Source organism: Odontesthes bonariensis, chromosome 18 (assembly GCF_027942865.1).
Source record: "Odontesthes bonariensis isolate fOdoBon6 chromosome 18, fOdoBon6.hap1, whole genome shotgun sequence".
Classification (NCBI taxonomy): domain Eukaryota; kingdom Metazoa; phylum Chordata; class Actinopteri; order Atheriniformes; family Atherinopsidae; genus Odontesthes; species Odontesthes bonariensis.
The window spans coordinates 30,576,230-30,595,020 of record NC_134523.1 but is presented as its reverse complement, the minus strand read 5'-3'; the positions used below and the strand labels follow the sequence as shown (position 1 = coordinate 30,595,020).

Here is an 18,791-nt window from a genome sequence, read left to right as displayed (position 1 = left end):
AGGAATGGAGCACCATTACGACAAATATCCATGATAATGTTTTGTTAGAAGCAAACAGGAAAATGATGATGCATCTGAGACTTTTCAGTATGAGGGGGGATTTTGGGCCATTTGAATATCAGTTCACCTAAAAGCAGAACTAGAGTATAAGAAAGGGTAAACTAGCTCAGTTAGTATGAATAGGATGACGGTGAAGGAATGTTCAGTTAACGGGCGCAAGAGAGGTTACAGCTGATAAGTGAATCTTGACGTTTGATGTAGGGCCCGACCGATATGGTTTTTTCAGGGCCGATACCGATAATTATGGAAATGGGAGGCCGATAACCGATATGTGCAACTGATAAATAGAAACATTATTCACGATAAATTAAAAATAGCACACACTGACACAAACTTTCATATCCATTAAGTTTTTTTAATTGTAAAAATGAAAAGTGCAGGGAGCTGCCAGCAGCACTTGTAAAATAAAGCCAATCATAACTTAGAATAAAATGGGAAATAAAATAATAATATAAATACATAATTATCAATAAAAAAAATAAATCACTCCCTGCTATGAGAATACTTGAATATATGCTATTTTTATATTACACGCACATCTAATGTCTGGACAAACTCCCTACAGATCGGCCAACACATTAAGCCTCTTTTCTGAGTCGTCTGCAATGTTTTAGAACCCCCCCCTCACCGCTTTTTTGATGTTTACTGCTGTCTCCGGTATTTGCCTAATTTTGATTCATCTCAACCTGCTTCAGAATGGCAAGTCATGCGCATGTCCAAAAAGGTCCGTAAAAGCACCATAAACGTCCGTTTTCAAAATCATCAACTCACCGGAGTGGTTACTGGTGTGCACTGGTAATCCATATCAAATTTCGTTGCGAAAAGTTGCTTCTGTCGTGTTTTATTTGGCAGCTCGTTCATGCTCGAACTATTTTCTTAGCCACCTCACAGCCGTGGATAAACTTCCGCTCAGCAGTTGAATCTGACTTGCTATACTCCACACCACTTGCTGGTTTCGGTGACGGAGTAATATCAACGAACATCCAGTCTTCAATAGAACTCAATGGGATTTACAAAATGTCAAATAAAACACAACAGAAGCAACTTTTCGCAACGAAATTTGATATGGATTACCAGTGCACACCAGTAACCACTCCGGTGAGTTGATGATTTTGAAAACGGACGTTTATGGTGCTTTTACGGACCTTTTTTGACATGCACATGACTTGCCATTCTTAAGCAGGTTGAGATGAATCAAAATTAGGCAAATACCGGAGACAGCAGTAAACATCAAAAAAGCGGTGAGGGGGGTTCTAAAACATTGCAGACGACTCAGAAAAGAGGCTTAATGTTGAAAATACCGCAGTTATCCTTTAAAGTTAATTATGAGGGACATTACGACCAATCACCGTTGGTTCTAACGTGCTGGGTAACCAGTTGTTACGGAACAAGATAGGCTCTCACACCGGCAGGCTACCAAGTAGCTAGCAGGCTTGCACTAACAAATGGTTAGTCTCAGGAACAAACACGTTTTATTTGGTTCTCATTGACCATGGCTTTCAGTCCACCTTTCGTGTAGAACTACAGACACACGTTCACGTTTCCATGTGGGGATTTAAAAATTACTGTACACTATGCTGAGACTGCTTTGTGGACAACCGTTTCAGTGAGGAGTATTCGCTGTCATTCTGGTTATCCTTACGTGAGCTAAAGGTTTGCGTCGTTACACAGATCAAATGGACCATTTTCACTAGTTGTATACACTAATAAACGTGTTGTGGTGCCGTGCTTTTGCAACGTTGGTGTGTTTGTGACTTATTGCAGGGGATAAGGCTTCGTATATGCTTACCTTGAAGGGAGTTTGTTCTCTCTGCTTCAAGTAGTACTGCCACCACCGTGGCCCCACTTGCACCCGCACCGCAGCCGCCTTGAAACCGCTCACAGCGTTCAGTAGCCACCCCGCCCCCAACTTGCGCCACGGCCGCCTTGAAACCGTTCGCAGCCTTGCGTGTTGATTGGTTGTATTCTGTGTGCCAAACAAATCAGATGCTGTGACGGGCGGGGCAATGCTCATGAACTCAAAGTGGCGAGAGCAGAAGACGCGTTCAGAACGAAACGGCTGCAAAATTGGTTGTGAAATTATACAAACTTATCGGTGGAAATTTATGGAAAGTATGGCCGATGCCGATATCCCCAAAATGCTAAATATCGGCCCGATATATCGGTGGGGCCGATAATCGGTCGGGCCTTAGTTTGATGTAGCTCAACACTGCTTCAATAAAGGGGGTTTAAAGGGGTTTTCCTTGGCCGTGACATCTACTTATGAAATTAAGTGTTGGCCTTTCAGTTGCTGTCACACTGGGATGTGAAGGCCAACTTTCCAAAATGATGCTCCAAAAGTGAGCACTTTTCAACTCAGAACTTTTTCAACTGAAAAATCAGCACAAAAACAATGCATGTTTTTATGAATCATGGTTTATTGAAAGAAAAAAAAAATGGAAAATTGTTTTTGCAAAACTGACGAACCACTCATTTACGGTGATATTGAATGCAGACTGGCTGGCCAACATTTTACTTTGTAAAACTAAAAAGCAATGCATTAACCCCAATCAGCCACTGCGAGGAGCCAACATCAACCATTTTCATCACAAAAATCAAATCAAATCAAATCAAATCAAATCAAATTTATTTATATAACACATTTAATGTACAAACAATTCAAAGTGCTTTACATAAAATAAAAGAATTGCAGCAGGGAGTGTAAGAAGCATAAAAATACATAAAAGAATATAAAGAGAAACAAATAAAATAATTTAAATGAATTTAAAAACAAGCAACAGTCTAGATAAGTTAAAAGATATTTCATGCATAGACACATGAGAACAGAAATGTCTTTAACCTGGATTTAAAAATGTCTACATTTGGTGAAAGTTTAATCTTCACTGGCAGTTTGTTCCACTTGTTTGCAGCATAACAGCTAAATGCTGCTTCTCCATGTTTACTCTGGACTGGACCAGCTGACCTGAGTCCTTGGATCTAAGAGCTCTGCTGGGTTTATATTCTCTGAACATATCACAGATGTATTTTGGGCCTAAACCGTTCTGGGATTTTTAAACCATCAGCAGGCTTTTAAAATCTATTCTGCGACTGACTGGAAACCAGTGTAAAGATTTCAAAACTGGTGTGATGTGTTCAGATCTCTTAGTCTGGGTTAAAACTCTAGCAGCAGCGTTCTGGATGAGCTGCAGATGTTTAATGCTCTTTTTGGGAAGTCCAGTTAAAAGAGCATTACAGTAATCGAGTCTACTGGAGATGAATGCATGGATGAGTTTCTCCTGGTCTTTTTGGGAGAGGAAACCTTTAATTCTGTTGATGTTTCTGAGGTGATAAAAAGCTGCCTTGGTGACAGCTTTGATGTGGCTGCTGAAAGTCAGATCTGAGTCTATCAACACTCCGAGGTTACGAACTTGGTCAGTGATTGTAAGGTCCCGAGTCTCAAGATATTTACCAACGCTGACCCTCTTCTCTTTGCTACCAAACAGAATGATCTCAGTTTTGTCTTCATTTAATTGTAGAAAATTATCTCTCATCCAGGTGTTTACTTCCTCCAGACACTGACACAGTACGTCTGCTGGGCTGCAGTTGTCCGGTGACAGAGACACATAAAGTTGTGTATCGTCTGCATAACTGTGATAATTGATGTTAAAATTCTGCAATATCTGACCCAAAGGGAGCATATACAGGTTAAACAGAAGGGGTCCAAGAATTGACCCCTGGGGGACTCCACAAGTCATGGCCACTCGCTCAGATTCATAGCTGCCAATTGTAACAAAATAATTCCGGCCTTCTAAGTAGGACCTGAACCAGTTAAGAACCGCTCCAGAAAGTCCAACCCAGTTTTCCAGCCTGTGCAACAGGATTCTGTGATCTACAGTATCAAACGCAGCGCTGAGGTCCAACAGAACCAGGACTGAAACATTACCAGAATCAGTAATCAACCTAATGTCGTTTAACACTTTGACCAGAGCTGTTTCAGTGCTGTGATGACGTCTGAAGCCTGATTGAAAGTTATCAAGACTTCCATTTTCATTCAGAAAGTCGTTGAGCTGGTTAAATACAACTTTCTCAATAATCTTAGATATAAAAGAGAGATTATAGACAGGTCTGTAGTTGTTCATCATAGAGGCGTCTAGAGTTCTCTTCTTTAGGAGTGGCTTAATGGCAGCTGTCTTTAGTGACTTGGGAAAAATGCCTGATGCCAGTGAGCTGTTAACTATTTGTAGGAGATCACTTTCTACTGAGGTAAAAACAGTTTTTAAAAAGTCAGATGGTATAATGTCCAGAGTGCAAGTGGTTGATTTCAGATGCCGAACTGTTTCCGTTAGGATTTTTAAATCTACAATATTAAATTGTGACATAACGTCAGAGTTATTTCTAGGTTTTAGACACAGATTAGTTTTCTTGTTCGTCTGTGTTGCGTGAATGTTTTGTCTAATCTAATTTTTTTTTACGCTTAGATTCACTCCATCACAAAGCAGATCTTTGTCTACTTGGACTTCCATCTCCTCCACAGAGAAGCACAGCTAAAGGACTAACAACGGCACTAAATGATCAAAAGTTGCTCACCGTTCAGATTGGTCCACGTATTTGTGAGACTAATGAGGCCAATCACCCTACAGTTGCATTGTTTCAACCAATAAACCAAGCAAAGATGTTTCCCCTCACACTATGAAAGCTCCTACCCTGAAGCAGGCACTAATAAACGTCCCTGTAAAGGAGTTCCAGTAACTACAATCAGCTCCAGTTGCTGTAATGAAGGGGAACTTCATCCAACTAAACTATGAAAAATGTACGGCTTAGAAAGTGCCAACAGAGAGGTTGCAAATTGAACTGCTGACTTTGCGATTAATGAAGAACCTGCTCTATCACCGGAGCCACTTATTCACAGTGGCTAGCATATTATTACAAACTAGTTGAATTTTCCATAAAGCAAAAGTGTCAAAAATGTTTGCTGTTAATTATACTGAAAAATAAAAATCCAGTCAGTGCATCTCTTATCATAAAACTGTTCCATAGAAGTCCCATTACGTGCAGGCCAGCTTTATCAGCTGGAAGAGGGACTTACCAGTCCCCGTTTCTTCATACTCACTGCTCGTATTTCATCATAGGTGTTGGTGTCTCCCCTGAGTGCTCATTAAAGTTTCATCCTATTAATGCTGACAGATCATGTGCCGCTGTTCCACTGCCCTGGAGAATTCTGTCAAAGAAAAGATCTCAATGTTCTGCCACGTAGAACCTAAACAGGTAGGTGAAGCATGCGTGAGCTGCACACGTCCCCGATTGTCTTTTCAGCTCTAAACCCACTTGCCTATCTTGCTGCAGGTCATCTGTGTACACGATGTCTCGTCCATTTACCGAGTACCCTTACTGCTTGAGGACCAGGGCGTGGTGAGCTACCTAAGCAAGAGACTGAATATGCCCATTGAGACTAAACCCAGGAAAATGCTGACTAAGTGGAAGGAAATGTCAGACAGGTGAGTCATTAGAACAGGTCAAAGAGTAAAGGACCTAATGAATTTGAAAAGTCTCCTTTATGGGTTATTTTTCATGAGATTGGATTATTGCACTCCAGAGAAGGTAACATATTACACTAATACCTGTGTTGTCCTCAAAGGTCAGACAGACTGCTGGAGCACTGCTCTATAGCTCTGGTGGGAAAGTACACCAAGTTCTCCGACTCCTATGCTTCTGTTATAAAGGCTCTGGAGCACTCTGCGCTGGCCATTAGCCATAAATTGGAGGTTAAGGTATGTACACAGTGTCATGAAGCACCTTTAATCACAGTCGCATTAGTATGAATGAAGTATGTTGATATTTTGAAAAATAACACCAAGGGTTGCTTATCTTTGAGCCTTTCATGTATGTCTGGTTGGATCATCAAACTACGCCCAGTTAGGGTTGGCGGGGGGAGTTGGCGTGGCTTCTAAAGTAAAATGAGCACAACTTGGATGACCTCCCCACAGGTCGCAGCAAGACTACTTGAGCCTTCTGTGCATAAAAATTAATGTTGTAGACAAGGGATGCAGACAAAAAGTGTTTAATTTTGCATTCGCTCATGAGTCGGGACCTTGATAGGGACTGATGCGACGCAACCGTCTGCGACAGTGACATGTTACTTTAGCGCCACACTCCAAAACAAAACATGCAAAAAGTAAGGAGAGAAGAAAAAACACCACCAAGAAGCTAATATGGAAAGCGAGGATGTCACCGTGTTCATGGTCTGCATGATGGTAAAATTAATCATGGACGATCACATCGGGTGTCTAACATCGAGGCTGGAGTCAGGATCAAGCGCAGGCGATACTTCTTCGTTTCATGAAGGAAGGAGAGCAGAGCGCCGCAGACAAAGGAGACGACGTGTAAGTTTAACTTATTAAACACGCGCTGGTTGTGTCCGTGTCGTATGAGTAAACATTTCAGCCGTTATTTCTACTGTTTACGTTGAGCAGATTAGGAACATGAAGAAGCGGAAATCTGACAAGGGGCGAATGCGGGAAAAAACGGCCCTATTCCTGAAAAGGTTATAGTAACTGCAAAAGGAATGCGCCTTTTGAGAGTGACATACAGTACAATGAGGACAACTTCTAAGATAATTTCTCAAGATATGATCAATACATATTTAGAGAAGTACAACTGTTTAAAAACTCAATGGGCCTCATGCAACAACCGTTCGTAAGCACAAATTTGTTCTTAAATCATACGTACGAGTGATTTAAGAGAATTTGCGCATTCACCAATCTTTTTGTATTTTACGTTTTCTTTCAGGTACGAACAGAATTTACGAGTGATCCAGACCTAAAATAGTCCGCTGTTATTCTAATCAAGTTTACTTGATTGTATATTTAATTGCTTTGAAGTAAACATAAATAAATATATACATTATACCCCATAATGATGCTGACATTATTCTGTTTGACTTAAATTATGCACTAATTGAAGGTTAATTTGACTCTGTATATAACCAGGTCAATGGGAAGCGTCACCAGCATCTGACTTGTTACTTTTGGATGCCTTAGCTCATGTGTGCCGCGAGACCGTGTAGATATCCTTGCGGAGACATACAAATGGCTGAAATCGCGAATTAGATTGCCAAGGACTGTGCTGCAGCAAATATGCAGCTTGCTAGAGCCACAACTCCAGAGAGAAACACGCCGATCAAACCCAATTCCACCACACGTCCGGGTCCTCACCACCATTGGATTTTTGGCCACTTTCAGAGGGAGATTGGAGACAGATCGGGTGTGTCCCAGTCCTCTGTGAGTCGTGCACTCACCTTGGTCATCAAAACTCATCACTTTAAGGTACATCAAATTCTTATACACCGATGTCGAACAAGTACAAATTAAGAGGGACTTTCATGCCTTGGCTGGACTGCCAAACATAATCGGAGCACTAGACTGCACACATATATGCATCAAAGCACCCGTGCCGTTGTGGAGCGCACTGAGCTGAAGGCCAGGTGGGTGTGTCTCGATACAGCGGGGGGCGAACTGCTCTATAACCCAGAGAAGGCATGCCAGATTTGCACAATATTGCCATAAACGAGGGTCTCCTACTACCTGAACCAGCCCACACAGATCAGAAGGTGTGGTGCCAGAAGACCCCCTCATTAACTGCCCCATCAAAGAGCCATCATGATGAGGCAACAACTGATTCCACAGCTTTAGTTGCTGTCATCGAGCGCCTGGCCATGGCGAGATGTTTTTTTTCTTATTAAGCCATTTCATATCAAAACATTTCTTTTTTTATTTTGGTGACATTACGAACTACAGGTGAGCACTCGTAATTGCTTCCCATTTCTTCGCTTTAGCAGGTCCCATATTTCCACTGCTAAAAATGACAGATTTTCCTTTTTGGATCTCTGAGAGCAGAATTTCAATCTCAGAGCCCCTAAAGTTTTTCTTTTTGCACCTTGATGCCATTCTCATGACTCAACACTTCCTGGCACAAGAGCGAGGAAGCAGAGCCTTATATGGTATCATTTTGGGCGTGGAGTATGCAAATCTACTATCCTCGAGCACGTGCACTTAAATACGCACGGTGGCATTCATCATTTACGCAGGTCGTTTACACACTTCTTCTGACGTTAAGAGCGTTTGTTGAATCTGACGTGGCGTGTTCGTACGAGACCTTCGTACGAAAAAAGTAAGAGAAATTTAGAATAAAAATACGAAAATGTTCTTGCAATGAGGCCCAATGTGCCCTTTCTTCACTACATACAGAAGTAGTTTTGGGCAATGGACAAAGTTCCAAAGGCAGCTACTGTGCAGCAACCTGCAGTCCATAATGTGTTGTAAAGCCAACATTCTGATGTTGAGCAGTTTGTGCTGCAGTAGCTTTTCTGTTGGATAAGACCACACGGATCAGCCTCCGCTCTCTACATGCAGCTGTAAGCCTTGAGCCGCCTGAACTCTTTTATATCCACAAGTTTTATTTGGTGAAAGAGACCTCACCAAACTGGTCCATGAAAGACATTTAAACGGTCAAGAAGTCATGTAGGCTAAAATTGGGCTAAAAGCAAAAGTTTAGTTGATGTCTTGACCTATTTAGTGATGTTGACGAAGCTTTTGCATTGACCTAAAATGTCACCAGAATCAGCTATATGAGTAGAACTTGCTTGATTTAGAACCTTCACCCTATGTGTGCCTCTTATAACCGATTAAGCTGAACAGCCACGTAATCATCTGTGGTACCAGCTTGCTTTTATATTGCACATGTCATGATACATTCTGGCTGTGGAATATTAGAGGCTATAATTCCTAAACCATGCTTGATTAATGCCATTTTTTATTCAGCTGTCCCTTTTTCAATGACATAGAAGCATTATGTTGGTACAGCAGTTCAATATTTATTTATGAAACTACGTCATTAGTAAAGACACTAGTAACATAAGTTTGTAAAATTGTTTCTGGATTGACTATTGATGGTATGGATGACTTCTGGACAGGGAAGTTGTGTTTGACGTGTCCCACCAGTAGGAGGCTTAGATAGAGAATCAAACCATTTTTAAACAAAATTCAATACTGAAAAACCGGTTTGTTGTTTTCTAAGATGTTAGCATGTTTAAAGACTTCAGCTGTATATAATAGTACTAAATTGTTTGAGCGAAAGGGGATCTAAATTTAGCCTGAGATATCCATGGCTAAATGGGTGCTCACTGGGCAGGTTCACAGTATCACCTTCCTGGGGAGACATTTGGTGGGTACTATGGACTGAATATTGGGAAAACTCTGACCAAGTCGTGTAGCCATCCCAGATTTGGCCCAGTTACTCAGATCCTTACACTTTCCTTTTCTTGCTCGACACAGATGGTTCACATTCTGCCTCGTTTACCCACCGCTTAACAGATGGCTGATTGACATATTTATACAAAGTGTGAATGAAATGGTAACCATGGTAACTTGTAACCTGGTTGACTTTTTCAGTCTGACAAAAATGCAACAATTCCATAGGAGGAACATAAGAGATGTGATGGATTAGTGTTTGCAGAGGAGCGGAAGCTTTAGTGAATGTTGGAGTCGTGGGTTTCACTCATGGCATTGTTTCCTCATGATTGCACAGTGTAAATTATGTTTCCTTTCTTGACAGTACATAGATTCAGCACATTTGGAGCCAAGTACTCTGCAGGAGGAGCCGGTTAAGTACCACGAGGCATGGCAGAAACTCTGCAGCGCTCAGTGAGTTTTACCGATGAACAGGATGTTCTGTTTTGATAAAAGCACTTTTATCAATGTAGCTTTTTTTTTTTTCCTTTCTGTCCTCAGTGGCATCCTGGTTCCAGGGGGGTTTGGTGTCAGAGGAACCGAAGGAAAGATTCTTGCTATCAACTGGGCCAGAAAACAGAAAAAACCCTTCTTAGGTACAAGATGGCTGTCAGGATAATCTTTAATTGTGATCTATTCCATACTTTCTTACATCCTGTCAGCAGTGAACCTCAGGTCTCAAACTTTGGCCATCTGACTCGGTCTCCTCATGTAGATGTCCAACGACAAAAATTGACCAATCGTTTAAAGCTATAGTCTGAGGGGCGGTCGGTGGCGTAGTGGGTTAAGCAGCCGCCCCATGTACAGAGGCTACAGTCCTCGCTGCAGCTGGCCTCGGTTCGATCCCGCACCGGACGGCCCTTTGCTGCATGTCTTCCCCATCTCTCTGCCCCCCCTTCCTGTCTCTCTCTCCAACTGTCTGTGCATTAAAGGCATAAAAAAAGGCTATATTCTGAGAGTGCAACTGATTACCCACATAGTGAAAATGCAAATTCTCCTAAGTCATAATCAGAAAATCACACAAGTTGTAAACTTACTGAGTCCTTACAACGGCTCATGCTGTGAAACACAGCCAACCACATAAAACCAACTCTATTACATGACTGCGCACCCACAAGCGACGCACGACTGACCAGTTACCAGAAGTGAACACAAACAAGCAATAAGATTGTTAAGAGATAGCTTTCAGATTGGAAAGGCAGCCTATTCAACACATTTTGTTTGGAAAAACAGTCATGTAGATTTAAGATTTAAAGTGATGCATTATGATCGGGAACTTAGTTAATTAACCAGTGATTAGGCATAAAGACCAGGCTAAGCAAGGATCAGAATGGGAAGAAAAACAGTTGATCCATGTGATGATGGCAAGACTGATAACAATGACTTCCAGAATTGGGAAAACCTCTTGTCCAGGATCTTAATGTAACAGATGACATACATTACCAGCAGGAAAGTGCTTTGTTTTACCCTCCAACTTATCATTAAAGTTGACTATTGAGAATGCATATATTTCTTTTTTATATCCATTTAGTCCAGTTAAGGGTTCCTCGGGGCTGGAGCCTATACCTGCTACCTAAGCTAATAAATTGTTAACAATGTTCTCCTCATGGTCACTGGCAGCTTCTATCGTGAGCAACAGGCTAACTAGCTCGTCTCAGTGTTTCTCTGGTTAAAACTAACTGAAAAGCCTTCGGGTAGCTTATGATTGGTTGTCCCACAGCAGGCGGAGATCGTCATCCATTTTATGATTACAGAGCCCACTCATCTAGGGGAAATTATGCAGCTGATCAATGTGGGTCTCATTTCAAATAGATTGAAATACCTCAGCCTGCCTGCTGTAATTCCACAGATGCACTCCAATCACTGAGCCTCACATGCACCATTGTCTTCCAGCTGGAAAAATTCTGATAGGTTGACAAAGTAACTTCTTTCAATTAACTCTTAACATTCCAGCCAAATTGAACTGATGATATGACTTGATGATATCATATGATGATAATTTGATTAATGCATGATAAAATAAAATTAAATACTGGTTATGTTGTGATTTAAATTATTAATAAAATGCATTAGGTCCTCTGTGATGTCATGACTACTGTTTGTGTTTCCACAGGTGTGTGTCTTGGAATGCAGCTAGCTGTATGCGAGTTTGCCAGGAACGTGCTTGACTGGAAAGGTAAGGCTCTCATACCTTACGGCTGAATCCCAACTTTCCACAAAGTTTTGTCAAATTTAGTAGATTTGTGTAATAACAAACGGATTATGACATACCAATTGCTCAGTTTGCTGCTCCTTAGAAGAATCTTAGAAGAAACCAAATCGTGAAGTCAGAGAGCAAACATGGCTGCCTGCTTAAGCAACCTGGTCAGTGCCAAAGTTGTTTATGAAGGCTGAAGGATGTTACTAGATCTCCATGGGTGGTTGAAGGATAAGAGACGTTTGTTAGGCTCTGTGTTGGAGATGCTTTTTACCTTTTTAAGTTTGGGAATTGGGGACAGCTGATGATTGCTAGGGATAGAATGTACAAGTAGTGTAAAATCGAACCAACGTGAATAACAACTCAGTTTTAACATTAAAGATGCTATAACATCCAACACGCTGACAACCTGATCAGTGGCCAAATTGTAGAGTTAAGTTGGTCAACTAAGGTTTTCCCTACACATCCTGGAAGGATTTAGTGTGACATTTCTTGGTCAACGCCAGAGTAAAACGTCAGTGGGTCTACGCCATTACTAAACTGATGGTGGGCAGAGTCTGCACACCATTTTAACAGCGTATAATTTGGCCCACGTGCCAGATTTCCAAGAGGTCCTGGCTGCAGACCTCCACTGTCAGATCCCTACCTCCACTGTCAGGCCCGGAAATGCACGGCGTACATTTCAAAATAAAACTGTATACCTCCACTGTCAGGTCCCTACCTCCACTGTCAGGCCCGGAAATGCACGGCGTACATTTCAAAATAAAACTGCAGACCTCCACTGTCAGGTCCCTACCTCCACTGTCAGGCCTGGAAATGCACGGCGTACATTTCAAAATAAAACTGCAGACCTCCACTGTAAGGCCCGGAAATGCAAGGGATACATTTCAAAATAAAATCACAAATGCACTTCCGGTTGAATCGTTTTCCTCACAAATTAATTAATTAGTAAACAGTATGACATAAAATCTATCAATTCCCGGTCTATTGTATATATTGTTTTTATTTGTATAGTAAACTTTTGTTTGGTCAGTGCACACATTTTCTCTTAAGCTGTTACTCATATTCATAAGCCAACATCTCATAAGATGCCATAGGCCTATACATTTTATTGTGTACTATAGAGTACGTCACTGCCGTTTCATTATCATTTAATTTTGACTTTATTGCACTGCTCTTTTTCTATACATTTGTTTCAATTAGTTTTTCTGTTGTATTTTTCTGTAAATTTATTCTTAACCACTATAAATTTCATGTTTGGTTCTATGTCTATGCTAATTATGTTGATGTGTACACCTTAGTACCACTAAATACTATCCTAACTCTTGATATCTACAGTATAATCCAAGTCAAATTCTTAAGTGATCAATGAGAAAACATAAAAAACACACCAAGTCACAACATGATCAAATGTTCTGTCGACCTTTACTCAGTGAGACAGTGACAATAGGCCAATTTTTCATTTGTTTTTGTCTACTACTTCTTCACAAAATCTCAACATGTCATCAATGTTGTGAAATATGAATTTGAATGGCTCCAGGATCGCTCCAGATGGTTTCTTCTGTTCTGAACACATCCCAGTTCGTTTGAAATAAATGCCATTTGCTGATGTTTTTGTGGACACATGACATCATTGGTTTGGCACAAGAGCAATGCCATGTGTTTGCTGAGGAATTGTACGTTACAAATATCCTCCCAAAGGCGACTGTAATAGTGCAAAGTTGGCTCATGGAGGGAAAAACAGAAGTGCTTTGAGCTTTCCACAAATGATACCTCTACACAGAGGGACATGTGCTGCCTATGCATATTTTTGCCTTTTAAGGCAGGTTAACTTATTTGAATCAGTGCACCATTTCTGTTAACATATCTTCTCTGAGGCATTCTTCTGTGGCTATATCTGTGCAGTATTGTAAAGAACGGATGTGTTCGCAGTGTGTGAAAGTTAATCCACTTCTAGATGCCATTTTAGAGTACTGTATGCAATCCTCCAACTCACACTACACCTTGTGTACTCGGCCCCAGGTTTTGTCCTGTACGTGTACAGGGACTGAAAAGCCATGCCCTCCTTTTTGGACTGCGGAAATGCCATTTTTGGCATCCACAGAGACATTCTTTAAATGGTTGGTTTGAGTTACATCATTTGATTTTTTTTGCTTCCTCTGCATATGTTTGGCCAAGTTTTTCAGATGGCAAGTTAGTGAACAGAGGGGACATTCGACCTTTTTCAGTTTCAACAGAAGAGGAAATCAAAGGAGATGACGATGACAATTATGTGTCTGCTGAGGAGTGGATGATAGAAGATGTTGGAATTGATTGTTGCACAAGAAGGTCTGGAGATGGGGCTGCAGATGGACTTGGTTGCAGGGAGAGGAAGGATGAATCCTGACTCAGATTGGACTGGGCAGCAGCTGAGGTGGATGTTTGTTGTATGGAACAAGACTTTACATGCGCTTCCATGTCTGTCCTACTAATGACAGTTGTGTCACAGATGGGACAATGATAATGTCCCCCATTCCTGCAAGTCAAATTGCAGCGGCAGATCTTCTTATCTAAGAGCAAGTCAAGAAAATGTTGGTTTAAAGAGGTGTTTGGGGCACAGGGGGGCAGTGGACCTGACTGCTGCATGTTGTGCTAACTTAAGTGAAAGTGGATAAAACAAGACACTTAAGTAATTTAATACGTTATGTTATGATTAAGAAAATACATCTAACATGACATATAGAAAACTTGAAGCCAAGTAGTGTACGTCTGGGCCCAACCTGTAACTCCTGCTGGGCTGGTCCCTTAATCAAGCTATTTTTTTGTTTGTAACTTTGTGACCATGCCCAGCTATTGCACGGAGAGTTTACAAAAAAGTTTCATAACGTTACATACAAACAAATATGCGAACAGTTACTTTACATTATGCACTAAAAAGTTAACAATTCTTAGGTGTTGATGCTAACCACCATTGGTGAAAGTAAACTTTGAAGTCATCTAACTTGGCTTCAAAACGACGACCCAAACCGACATGTAACATTCGATAATTTGTATCATTAATGACTTCTATAATGACTACTAAAACGGCATCTATATTGGGGAAGAACACAAGAAAGCATGCATGTACTTTCTATGGATAATAAAAATCAGAAACCCACCGCTACTCGTAAAATAAGCTTTATTTATCACTTTCCTTCTTCTTTTCGTACATATGCGCTCTCGCCGGTGTCTCTCGAATTTAAACGGCAGGTGAAAATGACCCTCCCAAAATGTCCTCCCCACCCCCCAAAAAAGGTCCTCACTTCCAGGCCTGACAGTGGCGGTCTGCAGCCAGGTGCCTCTCCAGATTTCCCCACTCAGGTCTAGCACCAACAGCATGACTCTATTATAGGTCCCTCTGATTGCCAACAATTTCAGCTTTGGTTGTCGGACACGTATATTTGTTTTTACCTTACAGGCAATGAACCATCAAACCTAACATTTGGAAATCCTTTATATTTTATAAATTAGTGATAAAAGTAACCGGACAAAAGTATATAAACTATCATTTAAATAGAGCTGTAGCTCAACAGATCTGGAACACATACCTAGTGAGATGTCATTGTAAATTTGTGGATGATGAAAAAGTTACCACAAGCTAGAACAATGGACCAAATGAAGACCTGGATATTTAAACTTTTTTCAACCACAAAATTTACAGCTTTCATTGCCCAGTGTATTGCTAGATTTACAACCTTACAGTATGATTGAGTATGATGACTTCCATGACGTAACACATCTATTAAAGCTGTAATAAAAGATACCTACTAGATGGTGTTTAACTGACAGTTTATGAGGGGGACTTGTATTTCAAGGTAAAGAAAGAAGTCAAACAGAAACTAGCGATAGATAGTTTCTGTTTGCATCTACATGCATCCAAGTTTTCCTTCCTATGAGGAGGCTAACTGATGCCTGCCATATGTCAATGATTTTGCTGGAGGTTGTGCCGTTTAAAGTTTCAGAGAATAGCGTGAATCAGAATGTAGACCATCTATAAAAGCACTTGTATGATATCTATTTTTGAATTACTGCAACTTAGGAAAGAGTTCTACTACCCATGTTGACAAATCAACCAATTGCAATAAGCATTTTACACACGTTGTGCCATAACGATAGAAATGCTCAGACCTGTAATTGATGTGCATCTTTGGTAATCTGATCACATGTGAACAGAGCTAAATACATTCAGTGGGTCTACATGATGAGATTAATTTGATTATAGCTATAGTTGGGTTATTATTTTATTTATTATTTATTATTATTATTTGAGCAAGGGTAATTATCCTTGGATATATGGTGGTGAATGAATCGAATCATAGGCACAAAACATGTCATACCCCGGTACGATAGGTGGCACTGTACCCATTTCAACCATTGCTAATAAAGCCTCTTCCGGTTGACCGCTTCACCACCAACAACAACAACAAACTCAGGCATTCGAGAAAGATGGCGAACGAAGAGCAAGATGAAGCTACTTCCCTCTAATACTTTGTTTGTAATGAGGATGGTTATTATGCTTACGCATTTAGCAGGCACTTTTATCCAAAACAACTTACAATTGAAAAAACAAATGCGTTTATTGGTAAAATACGGCGAATTCTCCATCGCGTTGTTTGTTTCTTTCCGACGGCGGCAACAACAGTAATATTGTCGCCTTTGACATCCGGTTCACGACCCCGGGAAAAAATCTTGAGCATGCGCAGAACGCAAAGTCCAATCCACCACGTGCTTCACCCGTCTACAAGCACGTTTAGTGTGACTTTCAACCAAGTTATCCCGGGGTCTTAATCCGACCGCGAGTAACCCGATCCAATCCAATTTCTTGTCAGATTAAGGTGTATACATGAATTTAATAACTCAGTCCTATTGTAATTTAGCCCTTAATCCGATTTTTACAGTGCCATGTAACCCCACTGGTTGTGAAAGCATACAGGACACATTTAGAGACAGTCTGGAGAACTTATAAATACTGACCCAGGTTTTTATGCTTTTCAAACTAGTTGCCACATTCTTATAAAAGTATGAACACAAATGGGTCCTCAGCCACATTATGGGATCATCCTTGTGTCCTTGGTACACAAATGGCATCATAAAATTGGGACATTGGACAACATGAACATCTCAAGTTGAGATCTCACTTTAGTAAGTCTCGATCAAGACTCGATGCACCTGAAGCAGAGTGGAAACAATGTTGCAAATTGCATCTGCCCTTACAAAGATTAAAATGATGTGACTCACCAGCTGTTTCCAGACTGCATAGCTGTGGGAACTAGGGGTGCAGGGGGTGCGGCTGCACCCCCTGCTGAATGTGCATTGCGAGATGGTGGGGGAGCTAACAAAAATATATTTCATGAAAACCTATTGTACAGTCTCCTCCGATCGGGATTCGAACACGCGTCTCAAAACACAAACGGTCCGACTCAAGCAACGGAAGCACGTCTCTTACCAACTGAGCCACTGCTCCGGTCTACCGTTACTAAGTTGCTATTGAGATCTGTAGCTACTCCGTAATGCGAGACAGCGCGGTTTACTTATGTAGCCTATGCTTAGACTCGACTGTTCTCTGCTAGTTTGCATCCATTACAAATGCATCGATAAACATAATAAAAGAGTAAAAAAAAAGGTTAAACAAAAATAAAGTTAAGAAGGGCCTACAGTTTCTTAATGATACAAATAGGCCTAGGCTACTGTTAAAATGTTCAGTTCTGAACGTGGTGACGTTATGCATTGATGGTATTGCTTTGCATTCATAATCTCAAGCCCAACATGAATCAATAAACACCTTAAAACACGTAAACTAATTGTCATTTTTTTGGTGTACACAATGATATATTGTTCAGTAGAGTTTCTTAATAATTAAAGGCACAATGTGCGATTTTTATGTCATTTTGAAGTGTATTGCATACAAAAAACACCTATACAAACCATAAGAGTGTGCAGAAATAATCCTACTGGCATGTCCTAACCAAAGTTTATACGCAGCATAGCTGAGTTTTACTGCAGAATTAGCATGCTAAACTGATAGCGCTGGACCGGCAGTTTTTCTGGCCAGGAGGTGGCGATATAGAGTAAAATCAACCTCCGTTCAACCCCAGGCAGTAGAAGAACTAGAAGAAGAGCCTGCTCTGAGGAGGAGTGAGTGGGGTGGGGGCGGGGTGGGCCGGCGGGGGCGGGTAGAGTTCCACGGTCAGATTGCAGGAAAGGCTCCGTTTTTTGCTCATTAAAATATTTCATTGAAGGAGATATATACAGCTATTTATTGTATTTACATAATATTCTACAAGTTTGCGGCCGCGACCCACAGTTTGAGAACCCCCTTTTTTTTTTTTTTTTTTTAAACCGCACCCCCGGTTAAAAACTACTTCCCACGGCCCTGCCAGACTGAGCCAGCAAACTCGCATGACTTGAATGGCCTCTTCACAGATATGATATAATATTTACTTGAGATAAAAGTCATTTCTGAGGAAAAGCTCCCTAAATTTTCCTTTTGCGCCTCCCTTTATTTATTGTTGTTTTGCCTTCAAGATCTGTTTCTGGTTAGGACAACTACCCAGATGCCTCATGTTGGTTAAAAAAAAAAAAGAAAAAAAAAAAGACATTTGCTTTTCACATACGAAAATGGTGCATGAGTGTTTGAATGTAGAGTAGAAAAGTAGGTCCCAATCACAAGAGATCACTCGGGACACATGGGGAGTTTAATGCTCGGTGTGAACAGACATGCCTCGAGCTGTGCACTTGGGATCTGATCATCCAGGATGCATGGTAATACTGAACTGTGCCATAGTTGGTCTGTCCCCACACTTACATCAGTAAAGTGACTCAATGGTTAGCTAATTAGTGCCATCGTACCTGATTTGTGACTGTGGGGTAAAACCACATTTTACTTGAACACTAATAACATCCCATCAGTGGCATAAATACAGATATCTACTACAGAGTATAAATAGTCAAGCTGAGCTTGGATAAGGAGCAGAGCACTGGTAGAGATCGATTTTAATATACATTAGTATTTTCCATGGCTAGTGTGGTTATTAACAAATGTCTGTGGTTCTGCTGCATTAATTCTGAACCGCCCACTATGAGCCCAGAAACGCTGCAGACGTCAGGCCCACAACAAGGATGGAATATAGCCAATAGGTGAATGGTTTAAACTAAACATGTTGTGATCGATTATTGTGAAAGACATCCATATTTGTGCAGTCTTAACCTTGCCAACCAGGAAGTAGGTACTTATTATTTATAACATAACTTTT

General features: G+C 40.9%; 1 protein-coding gene across 1 annotated transcript in view; it reads left to right on the top strand.

The window, feature by feature from the left end:
• ctps1a (CTP synthase 1a) overlaps window positions 1-18,791 on the top strand; it is a 35,295-nt gene that overhangs the window by 15,372 nt on the left and 1,132 nt on the right. The window contains exons 7-12 of the mRNA XM_075449451.1: window positions 5,224-5,304; window positions 5,383-5,534; window positions 5,675-5,807; window positions 9,649-9,737; window positions 9,825-9,919; window positions 11,437-11,499. Of these exons, the coding sequence (XP_075305566.1) occupies window positions 5,224-5,304; window positions 5,383-5,534; window positions 5,675-5,807; window positions 9,649-9,737; window positions 9,825-9,919; window positions 11,437-11,499 (613 nt within the window). The remainder of the gene's footprint in view (window positions 1-5,223; window positions 5,305-5,382; window positions 5,535-5,674; window positions 5,808-9,648; window positions 9,738-9,824; window positions 9,920-11,436; window positions 11,500-18,791) is intronic.